This window comes from Chlamydomonas reinhardtii, chromosome 9 (assembly GCF_000002595.2).
Source record: "Chlamydomonas reinhardtii strain CC-503 cw92 mt+ chromosome 9, whole genome shotgun sequence".
Taxonomy (NCBI): domain Eukaryota; kingdom Viridiplantae; phylum Chlorophyta; class Chlorophyceae; order Chlamydomonadales; family Chlamydomonadaceae; genus Chlamydomonas; species Chlamydomonas reinhardtii.
The window spans coordinates 1,435,886-1,457,791 of NC_057012.1; the positions used below are offsets into that span (position 1 = coordinate 1,435,886).

A 21,906-nucleotide genomic window follows, 5' to 3' on the forward strand; every position below is an offset into this window, starting at 1 on the left:
GCCTCTAAATCACCTTGCACATGTAAATTGCGCAACTGAATCCCCGTCTGTGGGGAGCGAGCTCCAGACGAGGTGCCAAATTTGGGTCAGTGGCGGGCGCGCGCGTTACCAGATGGCGTTCGTAAGGCAACATACGTGAGCAGAACTTGTGGACTTATAGTTTCACGTTTCTGTTCTGCAAGCAATCAAGTTCACCGACCTTTGTGCAAACAGTTACTATGAATAATCTTCGCTGCTGCGACAACGGTCTGCTGCTGGCGATTGCTTCGTAGGCGCGAGCGAGCGACGACTGAGTGCGATTACTTAAACACTATGGAACCTCAACCACAAGAAGGAATGGATGCGCAGCAAAATATCCAGCAGCAGCTGCAGCAGCAGGCGGAGCTGCCGCAGCAGGAGCAGTGGCAGGAACAGCAGCAGCAGCAGACCGTTCTCAGCAACGGAGGTCACCTGGCCATCGATGTTCCTCCGCCGCTCGCAGAAGGTAGTTGCAAGCATTCTTAAGGGCTGCCTTATGAACGGACACTGTGCAGATACTGGTTTGGGTGGTGTTTGGGCGCGCGCGCATCGGGCCCACGGTCTGCAGTGCGTGACCCACGTAACTCGATCGGCTCCGGCCCCCGACAACTATGTCGCTTACCCGGCTTTCGCTCGCGTGCCCCGCCCCGAACCCCACAGGACAAGAGTCCGCCATGACGCCCACTATGGTGCCCATGCCGATGATGATGATGATGCCCGGCACATTCCCACAGCAGCAGGAGATGCCCCAAACGGGGCCTGTGATGATGATGGTCCCAGCAGAGGCCGCACCCACCCTTTCACCCACCTCCGACGGCACACAGCTATCCCCCACTATCGGAGCCGTTGTCGGTACAAACGGCACCATGTTCAAGGTACAAGATGGAGACCACAACCGCGCGCGTCTGAAGAAGGAGCTCTGGCTGATCCTGCGCCTGGCGCTGGGCTGCAACGAGGACGAGGAGGCTATCGACGCCCTCATCAAGAATGCGCAAGGCAAGGGCGAAATGGAAACGCCGGACAAGTCCCTGATCACGCACCCGCACGTTTGGGGGCGCTGGCTGCTCCGGTAAGCAAAAGCTTTGTTTTGCAGGGTGGCCTGCGTGCCGCCGGCGCGTGTGCCGTATGCGTGCGTGCCTGCATCCCTGCGTGCGTACGTGCATGCGTGCAGGTTGGCCTGTGTGCCTGTGTGTGTGCTGCATGTATGCATGCATGCGTGTGCATGTGTAGCATATCCTGCCTTGCGTGCGTGTGCGTGCGTGTACGTGCGTGCGTGAATGCGTTCGTACGATCCCGCACATGTTGCAGCCATATTGCGCGTGTGCATACCGTATGCGCGCGTGCGTCTTTGGAACGAAGCTTGCAAAGCAATACCCTTACATAGCAGCGAGCCGCACTGACCAAACCCTTGATTTCCCGCCTTACTTGTTTTCCGTCTCTCATGCATGCACGCAGTGCCAAGCTAGACTCGGAGAAGAACGGCACGCGCGCCGATGACGGCAAGCTTACCGGCACTGACGGCATGGTGTGCCGCGAGATCATCTGCAGCTGTGAGCTGCTAGTGGACAACCCCATGCCTGCAGACATGGGGCCCCACAACTACAGCAGCGGCCTGAACCTGGGAGAGAAGGCGGCGGCCATGGCGCAGTTCGCCTCCATGGTGGACTCGCTGCGCGACCCCTGCCACCCCCGCCACTACACGCGCTTCCGCGCGAACGCACTGTCCATGGCGGCTGCTGGCGATGTCAACAAGCAAGGTAAGGAGGTGTCCGCGCCGTGCCCCAGCCAGCCATAAGCCCCACTAGCCTACGGCCTCGATCGGCCGTGCGCCACGTACGCGATTACAGCCTCGCGAGTGCGCCGTGCCACTGCTGCATGCATTGTCGCAAACTAGCTTCCGTCATATCGTTCGTGCTCATCCCTCACCGCCACAGGCAAGCCCGAGCTGCTGGATATGGTCCTCAAGCACGTCACTCCGCTGGTGAAGCTCAAGAACCAGAACAAGGACCTGTCTGTCCCGGCAACCTGGTGCACGCGCACGGACGGTGGGGCGACCGCTGAGGGGCAGCCAATGGCGGCCACCTACGGCAGCTTCAGGACCAATAGCGGGGTCAACGGAGAGGCGGAGGACAGCAACGCGTTCGCTTCAGTCGCGAGCCATGGCCTGCAGATTGGCGAGAACCAGGACTCGGGCCGCTACTGGACCAACACCCTCCTGGGAGGCTGCATGTCCTACGTGACGCCGCTCGCCTCGGCTGTGCTCAGCGGGCAGCTCGCCAACGTCAAGGTAAGCAAGTGCAAATACGTGCAATTGGGCATCAGGGGAGGGGTGCAGCTTATAGCACGCGTCCGTGGGCTCGCTATTATTCACTTTGGACTGTCCCTGCGTGTTTCGGCCTCGTGTCTCTCTGGCCTACCTCTAGCCTCGCCCTGACCTTAGTTGCTCATACCTGTGCGGTGGCCTCGTATCTGCAGGCCATCGTGGAGCGGACGGATGAGTACCTATCCAGTGGCATCCGGAGGAACGGGCCAGCGGCAGGCGAAGAAGCCGCCGCCGGCGGCAACAGCGACCCTCTGGGTGATTACGCAAACGAGCTGTGCACGCACGGCGGGTTTGTGTTCACGCCGCTGTCTATCATGCCCGCCTCACGAGTGGGCGGCCGGAGCACCCCCGAGGCCGTGGTCCGCCTGCTGCAGTACTACGGAGCCGTCATGCCCAGCTTCATCTCGGCGATGGGCACCGAAGAAATGTGAGGCAGCAAGCGAAAGGGGTGGGCCAATGGCGGTGCCAGCGCACGACGTGTTCGTTCCTGTGCGACAGGCCGTAGGTAGCAGACCGCAGGCGGCAAAGCGCCATGTTAAGGTGCCGCTGACGCTCTTGATAACTCAACCACTCGGCTTGCACGCGCGCACGCACGCACGCAGGTACACCACCGCCTTAACGTCGGTCTTCGCGCGCACGCTGGTGCTGCCTTTCATCCTGCGACTGGACGCATGCCTGCCGGCGGCGGCTGGGATGTACGGCCCCGCGCTCGGAGAGTACGCCTACCTCGCCAGCTCTGTGCTCAGCCCCGACCTGGCCGCGGAGTTCCCTTGGGGCCAGGCCGCCACGGATCCCGCCGCCGGCGACAACGGGGGCTCAGACTCAACATCCGTTTACGGTGAGTCACAGCGTTTAGCGGTTTGGTGTACGGGGGAAGCTATGAAATGTTGGCATAAATGCAGCTTTCTTTTTATGCCCCCCAGAGAACCCAGCAGGAGACGTCGATGGCATATTGCTTGACGGCGATGGCGGCGGCGGTGCGCCGCCCAGCGTGCCGCCCTCCGCGCCGCTGCCCAAGCAAGGTGACACAGCTTCGTCGGCTGTGCTGGATCAGGCGGTGGAGATTGAGGCCGACACGCGCGCCAGCCGCCTCAGTCGCGCCGATTTAGACCGCACCAGCCGCCCGCTCAGCGTTCCAAACATGCCTGAAAACCTTCGACTGGGCAACGCCACCAGCCGCCGGCCCTCGGCACGCTGGGAATCCTCCAGCGACGCCGATGACGCCAGCTGCAATGGCGGCAGCGATGACGAGCAGGGCAGCGAGGCGGAGGAGCCCTCGCCGACCCAGGACGCGTGGAACCAGCTGCATGGCCTGGCGGCGCTGTTGGACGCAATCGCGGCCCAGTGCATGGCGCTGCCGCTCGACAAGGCACTGGCGGGTTGCACCGTGCCCATCCTGTCAACGGCACTGGACGTCAGTCACTTCTGCGCCACCATCTCCCACGGTGCGTGCGTGGGTTGATGTCTGTCTGGCGAATGCGTTCTGCTGGTGTCATAGACCACGGACGACCGGTTGCATGTTTCAGGCGTGCATGCTCCTTACTTGCCAAGACAATCTAATTCCTTCCTACCTCACCTCGCCTTTCCCGCTGCTGCTATTTCAGTGATCTTGGCAACCGTGCGCAGCAAGCTGAAGCTGCAAGAGAAGGAGAAGAAGGAGGACGAAGACGCACCTCCGGCTGAGGGTGCCGAGCCCAACAACGGCGACGGCCCGAAGAAGAAGCCCAAGAAGAAGGAGATGGTGCTGGTCATTAAGGAGCTGGAGGATCCGGAGGGTGGCGCCGCCAAGTACGACGTGCGGGCGCAGGGCGCTACACTGCTGCGGCTCGTGAACCGCATCCACCAGGTGCGCCGTGCAAGGGGCTCATCATGCATGAGGGGGGCTGACGGGGGGTGTTCGTTCGTGACCCCTAGCTGCGGGCACTAGGAGTCAGGCGCACGCGCGTATATTACAGGGGGGGCCGAGCCATCCATCCAGTTACCACATGGTGGACAGCCTGCTGCTGCTGCTACCTCTAACACGCAGCATCACCACAATGCCATCAACGTATGTGCGTGTCTGGCGTGCTCCCCGCGCTTGCTTGCTTGCAGGCCTGGGCCGTGTACGGCAACTGGCAGCGGCACACCAATGATAACTCCAACAGCTATCGTCTGTTCCGCGATACGGAGGCGTCAGTGATCCTCAGCAGCTGCGGACGCTACGAAGATCAGTTCAAGGCGGTGCTGGACGCCGGCGTGACCCAGACGTCGCCGGGAACCTTCGTCATCTTCCCCAATGGCGCGATTGGGGCGGTGCCCCTGTGCAACAAGCTAGCTCTGCTCACGGACCTGTTCGCGGACGGCGCTGTCATGGAGTGCAACCCCACGCGCGATGACACTGAGTGGTTCCAGGCGCGCCCGCAAACCGTTGGCGGTTGGGAGAAGGACCAGTTGGCCTTCTACCCGGGCCAGCGGCTGTCTGCCCTCACGAGCATCCTCACGCGTTTCCCACGCGGCAGCGACTACATCCGCCGCACGCTGTCGCGCATGCCCATCCCCCTACTCCAGGTGAGCGTGCGCATGCTTGCGAATAGCCCGTACGACGGGACTCCCCTAGTTTGTCCATTTGACCTGTCAGCATCATGCCGCCTCGCGACGCCATGGCCTTAACCGCTCAGAGTTGACATATTCAACACGGATGTGTTATCTGTCTATCTTTACAGGCCATCATCCTGGCTGAGGATGACTCGGTGGCGGCACGGGAGCAGCGCGCCGCCGTCATTAAGAAGATGGACATGTACCGGATGGTGGAGCGGCAGCTCAAGCTGAACGGCGACAGCGTCTCCTCCCTACGGCTGACGTTGGCGCTCAACCTGGAGACGGTGCTGGACGTGCAGTGCAACAGTGACATGGTGATTGACAGCGAGTCGCTCGCCAAGGCGGATCAGGTCAGCATCGGCCTAGCCTCGGATGATGAGAGCAACCCCATCCTGCAGCACCCGCGCTTCTTCAAGTGGAAAACCAAGGACTACAAGAACTTCGTGAGCGCCGCGAGCGACCTGGCAGCCAAGATGTCGTCTCCCATCGCCGGCATTCTGGCGCTGAAGTTTGCGCTGCTGTCCGGCAAGCGCAGCTACGTGTCGCGGGTGTGCCGCTACATCCAGGACGGCCACGTGTACAGCCCTGTGCTGCAGGCCATGCTCAAGGAGCTGGCGCAGGAGCAGCCGTCGCAGGTGTGTTCCGCATACATGTGTTACTAGTGGTCTTGGCGGCTGGAGACCTTAGGGCCTAGGAGGCTTAGGCTCTCCGGCCTTAGGAGTGAGGGGAAGGCTTGACTGCAGGTGCAGGGGCTGTCTGGTCAATGGGATGCATGTATGGCAGTTTAATGCCCGCTATGGGCGAAAGCGTGCATGGAGGCGTCAACCGGCGTGCGCTGACGTGCGCTGACCCGTTTGCCTGCAGGCTGCCACTCTGCTATGCAACGTGCCGTTCATCTACGAGGACAGCATCACCATTCGGATTCCCAGGGAGCGTTTGGGCAGGGGCTGGGAGATGTGGTTTACGTCCGACCAGGCGCCGCCCCCGGCACTGAAGCCGGAGGACCCCTTCGAGCGCACGCGCATGGGGTCGGAGAAGCTGAACAAGGAGTCGGAGCGCCGGGTGTATTCGTGGCAGAACTGGGTCGACTGGCTGGCATCAGGCTTCCTGCACGGTGACTACGCCCTGTGGGCCTACACCATGCTGGTGAGGGGGCCGTGGCACGGATGCGGGAGGCGCTGGTGGTGCACGTAGGGCGGGGCTGCGGGTTCCGAGCGAGGCACACGCCCATCTATTGCGGTGTAGCGGGCAATGTGGCTGCCTAGGCAAAAGCGCTCGTACAAGTGCGCGCCGATACTGACACACACACACAGCATGGGCTACCAACTAACGTTTCAGCCCTACCCCCTCTTCACACGCCCCACCCAGGGCCCCGGCTGCATGCTATTGGCTGTGGTCTACGTAATCCTCTGGGCCATCTCCTGGGGCATTGTGGCGGCGTGGAGCTATTGCTTCAAGTTCATGTTCAAGGAGGCCCGGCGCGGCTGCCGCCAGGCCTGGATCACGACCGCGGCCTACATTAGAACCATGGGCGAGCTGGGACAGGCGTTCGCGAAGCAGCCCGGCGGGCAGCTGCCCGAGTACCGGCCCATCTACACACGCCACTACAATGAGCTCCGCGAGAATGTAAAGAAGAAGTTGGCTGAGGCGCGCCGCAACACCAGCAAGGGCGCGGCCGCAGGCGCGGTGCTGTCGGTGTACAGGTGGGTCCACCTGCTGTGCCCGTTACTTAAAGGTGACGTAGGGCAGGGGAGCAGGGCACTTCTTGTGTGTGCCAGCCGGCAGCTTTCCAAGGCTGCTTTCGCCTTAGCGCATCTAAAGCTAGGACGGCGTTTCAGCATGTGAGCGCAACCCGTTGTGCGCGTGTACAGCGTGCCGCTGCAGGCGTCCACCGTGGGCGACATCCGCTCGCTGGAGAACCTCGTGGAGGGCAGCGGCGTCCACCCCAGCGCGTTCGCGTGCCCGGCTGTTCGCGCCATGGTAAGCAACGTGTCCGCATATCGCTTTGCCTAGAATATGAAGGACATTGAAAAACAGATGTCAAGCTTAATTAGGCATACCATTAAATGGGTCTCGAAGTTGGTTACCGACGAATTGTTCATGCTTGCGAGTATGTGTAAGATACAGAGGCTATTCAACAGTCTGCAAACAAGCTTGCAGCGACGCAACAATGAAATCATAATGGAATTAAATGTCAGACTGGGACATCAAGCATTAATTAATGGCCTTTGCGCAGACGCATTTCAGGTCCGCGTCATTGACATTCGCTTATAAGACTGGCAATATCTTCATAGGCGCACTGCTTTGGAGCTCTATTAGCAATCCCGTCAGCCCGGCAGCCCTGCTCCCACCGATTCCCACCGATCCCCTCCGTTCCCCACCAGTCGCACTGACGACTTCCGTTTCCAACGTCCCCCAGATAGCCGTACAAATCAGTGAACGTCCGTTACTATCCGTGGCAGTCCGGGACCCCCAGTCCGTGTCGTTCGAAGCTGCGGCAACGTTCGCCACCTGCACGATCATGCCCGCCGCCCAATTGCACCCCGCCTCCGTAAGCTCAGTAACTTCAGAAACCTCGAACTCAAAGCAACCCCCCCTTACACGTTCCCTAACGGGATTGGTTCAACGTTAACCCCCACACTCCATATATGTAACAGGTCAACTACCGCTGGCAGATCTTCACCGGCAAGCTGCTGTACTTCATGCTGTACGATCACCTCGTGTACATGGGCTTCTTCCTTGCCTACGCCCTCACGCTGAACGCCGAGCTCACAAGCACGCAAGCCTGTGCCGCCTGCGAGGACATCGGCGCCTGCCCACAGCCGAACCCAAAGTTTCCTGAGACATGCACCGTGCAGTGGGGTGACTGCATTCAGCTCACGCCCACACGCCAGGGCCTGCTAGCCATGATCTTCATCCTCACAACCAGCTATATTTACCAGGAGGTCCGGCAGGTGCGTGCACGCACATGCATTTGCATACTGTATGCAATTGGGCAGGCGCAAGATGGGATTCGACGGTAACGGCGGTTAGAGACATGGCGCAGGTAGGGGAATTGGATCTTGGGCTGGCAGGTTTGGTGATGGCATCGAAGCATATTGTGTATCACTTGCGCAGGTCAAACAGAATGGGCTCCGCGAGCTGACGCGGCCCTGGAACGTGCTGGACATGGCGTCCATCTTCCTGGTCATTGTGATTTTCTTCAATGGCGTGCGCGGGTGCAGTGGCTACCCTGCCCTGCAGCGAAACGCGTGTGCCGTGGAGGTGATCATCCTGTTCTTCCGCCTGCTCTACTTCAGCATGGCCAACCCCCAGATGGGCGCCTTCGTGAGGTACGTAAGCAGAGTCGCAGCATGAATGCATCCCCCGTACCCGAGGGAGATCGCCGGCGGGGTGCGCGGTGGTCAAGCGCTCGTTCGATATGCAAAGCCTCATCACCTCTGACCCTGCACATGCGCGTGCTTGCAGAATGGTCATCGAGGTGGTCAAGGACCTGCTTTACTTCTTCATCTTCCTGGGCATTATCTGGCTGGGCTTCGCTTGCGCAGTCCTCTCTTTCCAGGTAATAATGCGCACCATCCCAGCCATGGTTGCGTAAACCGTCAGTCGCTCATGCATCCAATGTGCATTCGCAGCCGGACGGTGGTGCCGCAAACTACGATTCCGACGTCGTCACCCGCTTCTGGACGTTGATCTTCGGAGGCTACGACGGCTCGGATGCTCGACGTACGTACCGGTACACGAAAGTGCCTTGTCCAGGGCCAACAGTCGATGTATAACCCATCCTGCCGATACTCAACCGCATGTTCACCCCGCGCACTCGTGTGCTGCAGAGCCCAAGGACGGCTCATACAACAGCCCCGTTGCCACCAGTGTCCTGTCTCGCATCTTAGCCGCACTGTTCATGGTCGTGGTGTATATCATCCTTCTGAACCTGCTGATCGCCATCATCAATGAGACGTGAGTGGGGGGGGGGGGGGGGCTGCTGGCAAACGGATTGTAGAGTTACGTTGAGATCGAAATGCCTGACGTATGTCCTGATGTGCCCTGGCATGTTACCGCAGGTATGACAAAATCCGTCAGAACGAGGAGGTGGAGGCGATCAGGTATGTACATTTGTAACAGCCACTGATTTCTTGAAAAGGCTGGACGTCCCGGCTTGGTTACAGGAACTCAATGGGTGTCCGTCACACAAGGTTACGCCCACACAGTCGCCATCCTAAGTGCCACCAAGCTAAGCGCTGACAATCAGACTGACAGCGTGTGTTTGATTTAATCACTCCCCGCAGGAACAAGGCCATTATCATTCTGGAGACAGAATCGGTTGTTCCGGAGTGGCTACGCAAGATGCGCGACCGCACGTTCAAGCTTGACAGCACCGGGCAGTCGCAGTGGCTGCATTTCATGACGGTGCGTGATAGCGGCGTGTGCAGCGTTCTAGGAAGCGCGCAGGGATGGTGGCGTGGCGTGGCACCCCTGGCGGCGCGCTGGAGTACATGCACTTGGAGACTTGGAGTTAGCTCGGATGTCAACCTAGTGCCGAATAACCCAGTAAGCAAGGTGCTATTTTACCCGCGCTACGCCACAGGCGGACGCGGATGACGATGATGATGAGCAGGAGGAGGAGTGCGTGAACGACCAGGGCTTCATGGTCAAGGGACGCTTCCGCTACTTCGATGGTGCGCATGCGTACACACCCCTGCATTTTGCGACACACCAACCTTCGCCCACTGCCCACCACCACCGCATGCGTGCCGCGCATGTGGCCACGCCCTACTCAGCCGCTGTATGGTGTCACGTAGCGCTCAGGGCAGTGCCGGTAGGTAGTCTTTGTGATCCTCTTCCAATCGTCTTCCCCCGATGCTTCGACCCTTGCAGACTTCAGCAGCCAGAACGCCGACGCGTGGCGGGGCCGTGTGCGCGAGCAGCGCGCCTTCATCTCCAAGAAGTCGGACCAGGTCATGGCATCGGTGCGGCAGCTGCGCGAGGAGATGGACACCAACATGGGCTACATGCTCTGGGTTCAGGAGCAGATCATGGAGAGGCTGGATGACGACATGTAGGTGCCTGAATCGATGGCTACAGAAGCATCAGAAGCTGCGGTGTCTGCTCTGACGTTTGGGTAGAAGCTGAGGTGGCTAGATGTGCAGAGAGTGTGTGTGACTGTGTGCCGGCCTGCTGGCCAGCACCCATGAATCTGGAAAGAATAACCGAGCTAGTGCGCAGTGAGCGTTACTTTCTTTACATCTGTGGATCAGTGACTGGTGTCAGAGATGCGACTGAGCTCTGTGATGCGCAGGGGAGGCGGTGGTGATGCAACTAAATTATTGCATGGTTAGGGAACAGCCGCGTTAAGGCGTGCGCGCTTACCTGTGCGTTAGTAGGGTTGTGGAGTTGGAAGGTGCAATGAAAGGACTCTGCTCTACTTTCGTGAGCTGTCTTGCTACGGGATGCACACATCTAGCACGAGTGCAGCACGCATGCTGTAATCTGGGCGGCAAGTTGCAGACTCAGCAAGCTTTACAGAGCAGTCAGACCAGGACAGCACATGCCGTATACTGCCAAGTGGCGCGAGCATGCATACGAACACGCCAACCATGGCCGCATCCATACATCAATCAGCTGCACCCTGCGGGACTTCACCAATCTGCCTTAACACTGTCCCATCGCACATCCATACAGCCGGCGGCCTCTCCTGGCCTGCACTCAACCCCAATCACTATGCGCGCCAACCCCGTCCTCATCCGTCCCTTCCGTTTCCGTCAACATTTCCTCCACCAACACGCTTCTACCTTGTTCACTTGCCCGCGCCACTGCGCTGCTTGCGCCACGCGGTGATGCGTGCGGTCAGCTCGGGCAGAGGCTCTAGCTGGTCCTCCGTCAGCGGCTGGCGCGAGAAGGGGTCGGTGGGGTCGGACAGCAGGTGGCGCTGGATGTTGGGCCGGTCCACCACCACGCCGCTGGGCAGCTTGACCGGGTCCTGTGGCATGCGGGATCACGGCGTGAGGAATGAGAGGCAGTTGGAATGGGGAGGGGAGTCAACAGGACCGAAAGCGGGGCGGAGGAGCCCACCAAGTGGCAATTCAAGAGGGGAGGGTGATGCTTTGCCCACACCCGGCGAAGAATGATCATTGCTACCAGAACGACCGCCCTCTGGTGCATGGCGAGTCAGCTGCGGCCACGCAAGCGACAACCCCACACAATGTAACCCAATGTGTGATACCGGGCTCATACACTCCACGGGGGCTCACCCATGCATTACACGCGCCGACCACTGCCACTGCCCGGTCCCAGCCCCCCCCCCCCCCCCCGCCCACGTGCCGCCGCCGCACCTTCATGATGGTGCTAAGGATGGCGCAGCTGAACTCCTCCGGCACGTCCTCGCCCATCTCCTCGTCCTCCGCCTCCGCCTCCGTGCTGGCCGCCAGTGCCCGCTGCGCCAGCGACGCCAGCTGCTCGCGCTGGCCCACATTGAGCAGGCCACCGCTGTCCAGCACCAGCGAGGCCTGGCAGGCAGACAACAAGCGGCATGGGTCGATCAAATTTCACGAGCGCCTTAAACGCCAGTGTGGACGCGCACGACGGCACAGGCGGGAGTCGTTGCGCACCCGTTACGCCAGCTACCAAAGCAAGCATTCCTCCCTCAACGCGCCCCACCAGCCATCCCGAGCTCCCCGACAGCGTTTTGAATGCACGCTGCCGCGCACCTCGTCGAAGTAGGCGGCGTCAAAGGAGCGGCTGTCCTGCCCCACAGCCGCCGCGAACACGGGGCCCTCCGGCCCGGGGTTGGCGCGGTCTATGGATTCCACGTGCAGGTACACCATCACCAGCCCGCGCAGCAGCTCGCTACAGGGGTGCGGAGGAGAACCAGGGTAACCAGGAAAAGCGAAATCAATGGGATTCGCGGAAAGCTTGGATTGAAAGCCGACGTGAGCGGAGCCCTGAGTGGCCGCAGCGTAAGAGAGCCAACGTGAGCTTAACAGACAAGCCACTCAGCTCACTCCGGAGAACAGCGGTGCGCCCCAGCCCAGCAACTCACCGCGGGTTGAAGCCGTACTTCTCCTGGTCCTTCACACGGAGCTGGCGCCGCTCCGGACCCACCAGGTACTCTGCACCGGTGAGCGTGGGGGAGTCCACGTTAGCCGGGGCGTCGAAATTTGGAATGGTTGTGCGCGCGGTCGCGCACGGTTGGAACCGTCTCAGACTGAAGCAGCGACAGCGCTGCGCGTTCCCGGCTTACTCAGGAAGTAGTTGAGCGAGTCGCGCAGCCGCGTCACCATGTGCGGCTGCAGGAAGGTGCGCGTGGTGTCCAACTGTGGGGCGGCGCGTGGGCGCAGTGCGGACAGGACTTGTGCCAAAGCTCGTGGCCAGTGAGGAGGGCAGCGCAACCGCACCCCCATTAAGACCATGAGCCCGTGCATACACAGAAACCACTCCCTGCACGCACCTCCTCCGTCACGAAGTTGAGGGTGCTGATGACCGAGTTGGCGGAGCGCACCAGCGCCGTCAGGTTCTGGCCGTTGAACTGCGCCTGGCTCTCGTGCTCCTGCCGCTCCTGCTGGCTCATGGCCGCCCACTTGGCCTCGTCCGCCCGCGTCTCCTCCGCCTGTCGCAGCAGCTTGAGCAGCCGCACCACCTAGTGGGGTTGCGGCACATGGGCAGGGGGCTCACAATGGCATTTAACGACTCTCCACCCCATGACACCTCACAAGGCGCATGCGCACAGCACGTAATGGGAAATGGACGCACAGGTTGCGGGCGCTGTGCGGCGGTGACGGTGTGTACCACACTGTACTGACAGAAACCCAGGGCACGGAACCCGATGCTGCAAGGCACAAGCACACCGCATACACCGCATGCGCTGATGCCGTGCTGCCGACATGCCACCCACCTCGTCCAGCAGGTAGGTGAGGTCGTTGATGAGCATGGACGCGAACTTCTCGCTGTTGCCGCGGTAGTTCTCAGACCGCACCCACGCCAGCCACACAGCCCTGGAGGAAGCAGGTGTGACAAACCGATGCGTTGCCATCGCCACGAGCACTGCACGCTACCGTCGCGACGTACACTCCCGTCGCCCCGCGGGCACTGGCCCACTGCCACTCTGGCTTTCCGCCCGCCCCGCCCCCGCACCTGTGCTGTGGCTGTGCCCACAGGTACTTGAGGATGTTGGCAATGGTGACGCGCATGGAGAACTTGAAGTAAAATGCGCCCGAGCGCTCCGTGTGCTCGATGTCGTTGTACAGCTGCACCAGCACCGGCGTCAGGTGCTGCGGGCAAAATAGGAAGTGGCCGTCCATGCCAAAGGGTCGGGTAGTTGCGAATTGAAGCAGGAGGATTCAGGTACACCGGGCAACGCAGCAGGAGTATGGGGGCGGCAACATATTTGAAAGGGCCCAACCCAACCGGCCTGGAATGCGCGCCGTGGACTGCAAGCCGGCCCCACCCGCCAAGGCTCCCGCAGTCCCCGTACCCACCTGGATGACCAGCGGGTTGCAGTTGAACAGCGCCGCCAGGTCAGCCGACGCGCCGCTGGGGGCCCGCCGCCGGAAGTTGCCGCCGCGCCTACGGGGCAGGAGAGGCAGGTGACAGCAAAGGTTAATCAGCGATACGACGAACCATTAGCAGCGCGTGCATGCAGTGACGAACGGGATGGCCGGAAATGCGGAGCATTCCAGCGCGCGTACGGTATGCAGTTAGCGGCCGCACAAGATTGCAATGCCCAGTCGCACCCACCCGTCCTCCTCCTCCGTTTGCGGCAGCCACTGCTCCAGCACCTCACTCAGCTTGGACCTGCGGCCGGCATTGCAGCATTAAATAGCATTGTGCAAGGACCCATGAAGGAAGGCCGGCTTGCATGCCCCAGGCGTCGGACTGCATGTGGCGCGCGGCACAAGGTGCACGCGGCTACGACCTGCTCGCTCACCTGAGGAAGGAGGAGCGGATGTGCTTGGGCGAGGCCATGAGGCTGGTGAAGAACACCGCAAACTCCTCAAGCCGCACGCCTGTGGGGCACGCGATCATGACGTTCAGCACCATACGTGTTGTGCCGGCACGCCAGACGCCCGCCTCAAGCTGCATAAGTGAACACGTTTGCAGTTCGCATCAAAGCCCCTTGGTGCTCGCCCCCGTGCTGCCATAGGTAGTGCTCCGATGCTGCATTGCGCGGTTCCGCTACCCACCTGCTCCGTCCGCGGCGCTAGACAGCAGCTGCGGCGCCGAGCGGCCCACGAACAGCAGCACGTTGGCCATGTCCTCCACAAAGTACTCCTGCGGGTTGTTGTTGTTGTTGTCGCCATTGCTAGTTAGAACCATGGGGAACGGGATAGCCGCCCATATGCAGGAGGGGTCCATTGCCGGCGGTGCTCCATTGACCGGGAGGAAGCTGGACGCATGTTGCGGGCGCCCCCATGCACTAGTGTGTCTCACCGGCATGCAGGTGAACTCCTCCGGCGCGGGCTCCGGGAGCGGGATGTTGATGCCGCCCACGCCGCCCGCTGCCCCGCGGTTGGCGACGCGCATCAGCCAGGCCGCCATGAGCCTGCGGCGGGCGGCGCGGCACACCGTTTGCATCAAGCCAGGCAGAGCAGCCGCTTGCGCCCTCCCCCATGTGAGGGAGCCAGGTCAAGGCACCGGCCAGGCCCGCCACGTACCTACCTGTGCACCCACCCGCCCTCCCGCCCTCTCACCGGTAGAAGGCTAGCACGTCGGTGATGAGCGCGGGATCCAGCACCGTGGCCACGAACGCGTTGTAGCGGGCCTGCACAAGGGGTTGCAGTACCACTGTCTCGGTACCTGACAGCATCAGCGTTTAGCTACCGTGGCATGTGCTCCCGATGCGAGTGCCCTGGAGGTTCCGCGCCCACGCGGGCCATGCCCACGTGTTTCGCCCGGCCCTGTCCCGGCCTGCGCGCACCTTGACGTAGTCCTGCTGCGCCCGCAATTGGTTCAGCCGCTGCTCAATGACAGCACGCTCCATTGGATTGGAGGACCTGCAATGTGGTGAAAGAAGGCCGGGACTGTTGGTGCCAGCCTGTGTGCGCCGCCGCGCGTGCCCACGCCGACCCCGCAAACGAGGTGACAAGCACCAAGGGACTTGACACGTCTGTCCACGCCCCTCACCCTGCTGCCGCGGCCTCCATCTGCTGGACAGCGCCCTGCGAACAGCGGAAAGAACAGCGGGAAGGGCAGATTTTGAGGTAAATGCATCAAATGAACGGCTTTCCAGCGACCGTCCCCTTCGACTGTCACGCCCTCGTGCCTGCACTGCAATCGATCACGCACCGCGAACCAGCGCATCTCCCGCGCCAGGTCCTCCTCGATCATGGTCATGGAGCGGATGGGCCCGATATGCAGCGCGTGCGCCGTGAGGAAGAAGGCCTGGCAGATGAAGTGGTGGCCCTCGCCCTCGCCCGTGGGCGAGCCTGCAGCGCCGCAGCGTTAGTGGATCAGTATGCGCGACTAGTGTGCTGGGGGCGGCAGCGAAGGCGGCAAAAATATGTCGCATGCTTTCATCCACTCATCCGCTGGCCCCAACTCACTGGGCTCGCTGCTAGCGGTTGAGGCGGCGCCGTTGCTACGCACGCGCTCCCGCCACGCCGCCTCCTCATCCGACGCCGCCGCAAGCTTTGTCTCGTTGGCGTACGAGGCGTCCAGCAGGCCGTGGCTGCGGCGGGCAGATACGATGGACGCACAGGCAGGTTGCATGCACTAACAGCGGTTTGCGAATGCACGCAGCCCTGTGGTCGCAGCTTTGCATGTGCCCTGGATCGCTGCCCGCCTTCATGCTCCTCCGACCCAGCTTGCATACATCGAAAGCGGCATGTTTGCTCCACTGGCCCGTTGACGCGGCCTCCTCACCTGTGCGCCACGAAGCCCGGGTCCACGCGCTTCCAGAACGGCGAGGCGGGCGAGGTGTCCATGAAGGGCCCACACAGCTTGAGCAGCACTGCGCACAGGAGGCGGAGCGCGTCAAGCTTGGGGCTCAATCGTGGGACTTAATCCAGGTGAAGGTCAGTACCTCCTCATGCAATGCGTCACGCCTTCCAGAGCCTCTAGCCTAACCCTCTGGCCTCTGCTGCAGCAACTGCGTACCTGCGGCCACGTTGACCATGAATCCGTCCGGCGCCACGGACTCCGGCGTGAAGCTCATTTTGGAGCGGCCGGCGTTGCCTTCCAGCACTCCGCCCAGCCACTTGACCTGCGCCGCGCAACAGGGGTCACAGCTTAAGCCAAGTTTGTTGGCATGTCGCGAGCATGGCACGAGCGTCCATGCAACACCAAGCACTGACCATGTGGCCCTTCGTGGTCTTCAGCTTGAGAAGCGACTGCAGGGCGGAGCGGAAGGCCACATGCGTGGGCAGTCATGTTGATGTAGCAGAATCGTGCCCATGCCCAAGAACCGTGGCTCTCCGAATAAGCTAGTGAAGCAAACGCAGGGCATCACTGTGGCTGTCCCGGTACCCCACACCCGAGCGTTGCACGAAGGACCTCTGCATGCCAGGTCGGCCCGCACCTTGACGCTGCCGTGCAGCTGGCCCACGATGTTCTTCATGGCCATGCGCAGCGTGTTAATGGCGTTGTTCACGTCGCCCGGCCGCCGGGACTCCATGCCCACAAAGCACTGCGACAGGACGGACGGCTCCTGCTGGGGCGCGCCGCGCACGTCGTCCGGGATGGGGCTGCGGTGACAACAACAGTTGGCCCGTGTCAACACCGCGGCGTTTAATGGGTCTGGTACGGTATGTACACTCTATCTGAGCACTAGCGCCGTCCGTCCGCCGACCACGCAGCCCCCTATGCCCCGCCTAGAGCCGCACCTGATGTTGAAGAACGGCCCCAGCCAGCACGCGCCCGGCAGCACCGCCGCCCGGCCGCCCGCAATCCTGAAGTCGGGCAGCCACTGCCGCGCCCGCGCCGCCGGCCGCGCCAGAGGCTCCAGGCTGACGATGTGGGCGAGGCAGGTCAGGTGCGGCTGCGGGTCGCCCAGCGGCGATATGACCGACACCAGCCGAGCCAGCTCCACGACTGCGGCCACGCGAACAAAGGTCGCAAGGGACTTCGGCGCTGGAACGACCAAGAGCAACGCAGGCGCAGCGTAGCCTGAGCGCTGCCCCTTTCTAGCCGCTCCCGGGCACGGGGACTCAGCGACTCACCCATCTTCACGGCCGCCTCCTGCAGCCCCTCGTCATTGTCGTGCCGCACCGCCAGCTCCTCCAGAAAGCCCGGCTGCACGGGTATCGGTTTCGTTTGAGGATACGAAGTCTGCTGGTATTGCTCGTACGGTCACGACAACCCAACGTTGAGTAAACCTACCGGCATTGGTGTTGCAGCTGCTGCATAGGCGGACGCTGCCGCTTGCCCGCCGGCCGAGGCGAATGCGGGCGTGACGACCGTGGTGAGCGCCACCACTGAAAGCCCGTGCCGCAGCAGCAGCGCGTCCAGCAGCTGCAGCGGCCCACGCGCCTCCAGCACCGGCGGCTGCGGGCAGCATGCCATAACAGTCAGTGCATTCATCGTTACAGGAGAGCGGTGTGCCAAGTCAGACACACCAATTACCGTACTGTATGATCACTTGGCGCCCATGACTACACTGAGGTCACAACCACCGCCCACTGGGATGCAAGGACTACGCATAGCCCCTGAGGAGCAAAGGACCGATGACTGCACTGAGGAGACCCAGATGGCACGGGCCCGCTGAGCAAGGCCTGCGCACCTGCGGGATCATGCCTGCGAACAGCGCCAGGCCCGCGTAGTTGAGGATGAGGTCGCGCGCCGTGGCCACCGCAGCCTGCAGAGGACGTGATGCGGCGCACATGAACAGCTGCCCACATCCCGAGTATGTAGCACCGGTGCGACAGTGGGCATCGAGACTGGCGGGCAACTCCCCCCGACATAACCATTGTATGTCATGTACTACCTTCGGCTACCTTCGGTACTAACTGCATCGGAGCACAGGCCGCCGCAGACCGCAGCACGACCAGGAGGCGAAAGGCTTCACGTCGACGTGTTCCCAAACGACCCCCACACTCGCGCTCGGCCACACCCTGCACACCTTCGCCGCCTCCGACACGCCAGCGCGCCGCAGCTCCTCCGAGGAGCGCTCGTAACAGCCCATCAGGTAGTGGATGGGGGGCTGCGGGTAGTCGGCCGGGGGCGCCTCAATCAGGCGGGCCACCAGCATGCGGTCGAGCACGGTCGCGTCCAGCACTGGTTTGGCCGCTCCCTCTTCAGCCTCGGCCTCCAGCTCCTATGTAAAACAATTCAATAGCACTGGCGTCATAGCAATGGCAGAAAGCTCGCCAAGCTACTAGGGCTCAGGAATCCATCCAGATCTGCTCAGAGGGCTAACTTCTGAAGCCCTCCGCACCGCAGCGAGCTGGCTAAGCACCAGAGCTGGCGTCTTTCCACCGAGCTCCGGCTGCCCATAAAGCTTCAGCGTAAAAATGCGCGAAAAAACCTGCTCGGCGTCCCCCATTTTCTACCCGTTCGCCCAACTGGCTTCGTAAAGATATTATAATACAGGTTTGGACCCTTTCGTGAATAGCGCCTGTGAAATAGGACCAAGCGTGGATCCAAACGTTTCGCGCGTGCCAGTTCGCGTGGCAATATCTATTCTAGCGTTGGCAGTTTAACTATCAACAGTGGTATGCACTTCGCAACAAGACAGTTGACGATCGTGTCGATTTTGGGCACAGTCGGATCGAGCTTGCTTGGCTCTCGACTTTCTCCGTCTCCGTGTACTCAAAAGAAAACGTGTAGCTAGGTTATACTTGAGAAATGCAAAACCCGTGCACAAGAATGCCTCTTGTGTCCACAAACTGTTTGCAGCACATTGGCTGAGCTCCTGCATCTGTGTCCATTCTCGGGAGATTTCAGGAGCATGCAGTATCAGCATGGATACGCGGCGGGGAATACGGGCGGAGTGCGCCAGCGAAAGGCTGGGCGACGCGGCTTGCGGGCAACGGACGTTGTCTGGGGCGTGATCCTATCCCTGGTGGCCCTCATCCTTCTAGGCTACGGCTGGCACCTTCGCTCTAAGCTTCCACGGGAAGGCAGCCTCGGCTCGGAGGCAGGGCCACAGGCGGGCGAGTATGGCGGCTACGGCCTGCCGCCGTACGCGGCAGCGCCTGTGCTGGTATCCTACGCATTCTACGAGAAGGACCTCATTCAGGTGTGCGGCACCTGCGCTGGCCGACGTTGGCAGCGTTCCATCAACTTATGCATCGCGTGCACTCCCCGCAGCGCGGCAACATGGAGTTCTTCCTCACGCAAGGCTGGGTGGCGCCGCCCGGCGGCCAGCAGCACATCCTCTGGGTGTTTGCGGTGGCGGGGGAGCAGTGCTCCCCATGCAGCGGCGCCTTCCCCATCACGTGAGGACAGCAGTGAATGCATGCGTTGCGAGCTGCGCCCTAGGATTGTGTGCAGCTTAGGTAACGGGGCCACTCCAGTAAGCATGTCAGGCCCGCGTTACCCGCGCACCCGCAGCACGCCGCTTCCAGCGGACCCGGACATCGGCATCAGCCGCGCGACCCAGGTGGACCTCGCTGGTGACGACCCCGAGCCGGAGCTAGAAGGTAGGGCGATGATACACAAGTACCTGATACGTGCAAGCTCATCCAGCCATTAGGCAGTGGTTGGCAGTATTGAGCACTACCGCTCGGTGTGCAGGGGGCGGCTTGTTCGGGGGGAGGCCCAGGCTCAAAGGCCCGGGCCCGGGGAAGACACTGGTGCTGCGGCGGTCTGAGAACGTGGGCATGGACATCGCCTCCCACAACGCCACCCTGGAGTATGTAGCGCGACACATGCCCGGGGGTCTGAGGTAAGCAGACGAGGGGCGTGAGCGGGGAGAGGCAGCGGGGACTGCACATGCAGTGCGGGTGTCGGTGAAGAGCACTACGAAGCCTGACATACGGTAGTGCTTGGGAGCTTGGGAGAAGCCGCAACAGATTGCCCAACTTGTTTGCCACACATGGACGGCACCGCAGCGTGCGAACATGCGGCACCGCAGCGTGCGAACATGTGGTGCCCATATGCACGCCCACGCTGGTTACGCACCACCGGCCTGCAGGCCCTACCGCTACTTCATCCTGCTCAACAGCAGCACCAAGGGGCCCTTCTACCCCGCCTACATGCCGCCCTGGTGGCACTGGACGCACGCCTTCCTGGAGCGCTTCCAGCCGCTACCACAGGTGGGGATGCAGAGTGCTCGCATGTGGGTGCAGAGTGTTGCGACACCGATGGCCGATGGTGGGAGAGCCGAGCATGCGAGTGCTTGCGCAGGCCGATACCGTAAGAATTGCCGCCTGGCCCTTGGTAGGCGGCTTTACCCTGGCCCTTGGTAGGCGGCCTTACCCTGGCCCTTGGTAGGGTAAAGCTGCACGCCACTGCCCTTGCCACTGCTGCAGGATAACCCCCGGCGCAAGCACTCCTCAGCGTTGCGCGTTCTGCCCCCGGGGACAGAGTACGGAAACCGCGGCCCCAGGCCGGAGGGGCCAGCGGTGGTGCGGGCTGTGGGCTCGTCACTGGTGTGCCTGCCCGACATAGACGCAGGTGAGGCCAGCTCCTGCTAATGTCTGACCACAGCCGCCCTAAACGTCGGCACCAGATGCCTTGACACCATTCAGCAGGCCCGGATGTAGCACCGGTGCTGCTGGGCACGTTGCGTTTGTGTGTGCTGTGTCGCTATGTAACGCGCTGCATGGTACGCAGGGGGCCCCGGGCCGCGGCTGGAGTCCTGGGCTATGGCTCTGGATGACGTGGCGCTGCAGGTGCTGATTGACAAGGGCGTGTTGAAGGTGAGGTGCAGGGGCGGGGTGCGCGGGGAGAACCGGCATAGGAGGGGTATCCGCCCGGTCATCCAGCCACGACGCAGCGGCACGATGCAGTGTCTTTGGGGGGGGGAGGGTATTGGGCGGATGGGAAGAAGCTCGACAGTCGGTACAGCAGTGCATAGCAGGGGGCATCACTGTGTTTGGCAATTACCCCCTCACCACGCCACGACACTAACTTTGGACGAGGCAAGCGCAAAATTTGTGCTACATGGCTAATGTTGGGTCCGCCGCAGGTGCGCACGTGCAAGACCTGCACGGACGAGGAGAACGGCATCGTGGTAGGCGGAGAGTACGGCATCACGTCCGCGCTTTTTGAGGTAGGCCGTTGCCCTGCCTAGCCCGTGAGAGTTGCACCCTTAATGGCCTAAGGGGCACCTGCCGCGCATACGTAGCTAGGGCTTCGGCGCTCACCACATTGCCGCTTTCCCCGGCCCCTGCAGGCTGGCTACAACGTGGCAACCCTCATGTCCAAGTACGCGCGGGTGAGTTGCGCCCCGGCGAGACAACCGGGTTGCTATGCTGTGTGTCCTTCTCCCCCAGTTAATCCGCAACGGGAAACCCCTTTCCACCTCGCTCCTGTCCCTGTCTCTGTGTCGCGCCCAGGACGTGGACTGGCGGGACCGGCGGCACTGGGGCTGCAACGACCAGGTGCACCCCTCCCGGCACGGCACGTACGACGGCATCGCCTTCCACCCCTACGAGACGGTAAGTCAGATGTGGTTGTAGATAGACGAACAGGGTGTATGCGGCGTTGGCGGGCCCGAGGCGCGGGAGGGCATGCTGGCGGATAGCGCCTTTATACCTAAACCCCAGCCTTTGCGGCCGCCTGCCCTCCTACAGATCTTCGTCAAGTCTAGTTGGCACGTGGCTGACCCGTACACGCGGCGGTACAGTACTTGGATTACGCAGCACCGGGAGGGCGACGCGGGCACGGATGGCGAGTGGAATGAGAAGCTGTACAAGTACGCCGTAAGGTGCGTGGCTTCGGCCACCTGAGGCACACGCCCATAGCGACGCAGCCACCTCCGCCTACCTTGTGAATGCGACATTACAAGGAGTTACAGGCCGACTAGCAGGGGTGCCATGTCATACCCACACCTCATGCTCTCCACGCACATTTGACCCTTCTCTCCCTATGCGCGCCCCTTTTCCGCCCGC

The 21,906-nt window shown here is 61.8% G+C and overlaps 3 protein-coding genes across 3 annotated transcripts; 2 read left to right on the forward strand and 1 right to left on the reverse strand.

The window, feature by feature from the left end:
• The first annotated feature begins 163 nt into the window (after positions 1-163).
• CHLRE_09g398400v5 (uncharacterized protein) lies at positions 164-10,419 on the forward strand. Its single transcript, XM_043065887.1, has 22 exons — positions 164-484; positions 679-1,087; positions 1,474-1,775; positions 1,953-2,305; positions 2,494-2,768; positions 2,944-3,179; positions 3,265-3,786; positions 3,946-4,187; positions 4,433-4,888; positions 5,044-5,553; positions 5,783-6,064; positions 6,287-6,621; positions 6,790-6,898; positions 7,576-7,872; positions 8,036-8,250; positions 8,387-8,480; positions 8,554-8,644; positions 8,752-8,878; positions 8,983-9,024; positions 9,208-9,328; positions 9,507-9,597; positions 9,797-10,419. The coding sequence occupies exons 1-22, from the start codon at positions 337-339 to the stop codon at positions 9,979-9,981; spliced, it is 5,442 nt and encodes a 1,813-aa protein (XP_042920858.1). The 5' UTR covers positions 164-336; the 3' UTR covers positions 9,982-10,419.
• A 7-nt stretch (positions 10,420-10,426) lies between these two features.
• On the reverse strand, positions 10,427-18,533 carry CHLRE_09g398350v5 (uncharacterized protein). Its single transcript, XM_043065885.1, has 28 exons — positions 18,285-18,533; positions 17,970-18,164; positions 17,631-17,705; positions 17,231-17,395; positions 17,071-17,143; positions 16,735-16,942; positions 16,431-16,596; positions 16,207-16,242; positions 16,010-16,115; positions 15,776-15,863; positions 15,457-15,581; positions 15,200-15,339; positions 15,038-15,072; positions 14,832-14,907; positions 14,605-14,675; positions 14,345-14,456; positions 14,098-14,185; positions 13,842-13,920; positions 13,652-13,708; positions 13,393-13,480; positions 13,049-13,185; positions 12,810-12,909; positions 12,366-12,554; positions 12,159-12,231; positions 11,958-12,027; positions 11,626-11,764; positions 11,251-11,424; positions 10,427-10,898 (listed from the first exon to the last, which is right to left on the reverse strand). The coding sequence occupies exons 1-28, from the start codon at positions 18,390-18,392 to the stop codon at positions 10,716-10,718; spliced, it is 3,156 nt and encodes a 1,051-aa protein (XP_042920859.1). The 5' UTR covers positions 18,393-18,533; the 3' UTR covers positions 10,427-10,715.
• Positions 18,534-18,663: 130 nt separating this feature from the next.
• Positions 18,664-21,905, forward strand: CHLRE_09g398300v5 (uncharacterized protein). Its single transcript, XM_001694578.2, has 12 exons — positions 18,664-19,088; positions 19,160-19,287; positions 19,403-19,491; positions 19,586-19,736; positions 19,986-20,106; positions 20,323-20,467; positions 20,627-20,712; positions 20,982-21,065; positions 21,189-21,230; positions 21,352-21,453; positions 21,589-21,722; positions 21,813-21,905. The coding sequence occupies exons 1-12, from the start codon at positions 18,798-18,800 to the stop codon at positions 21,868-21,870; spliced, it is 1,431 nt and encodes a 476-aa protein (XP_001694630.2). The 5' UTR covers positions 18,664-18,797; the 3' UTR covers positions 21,871-21,905.
• The last annotated feature ends 1 nt before the right edge of the window (position 21,906 follows it).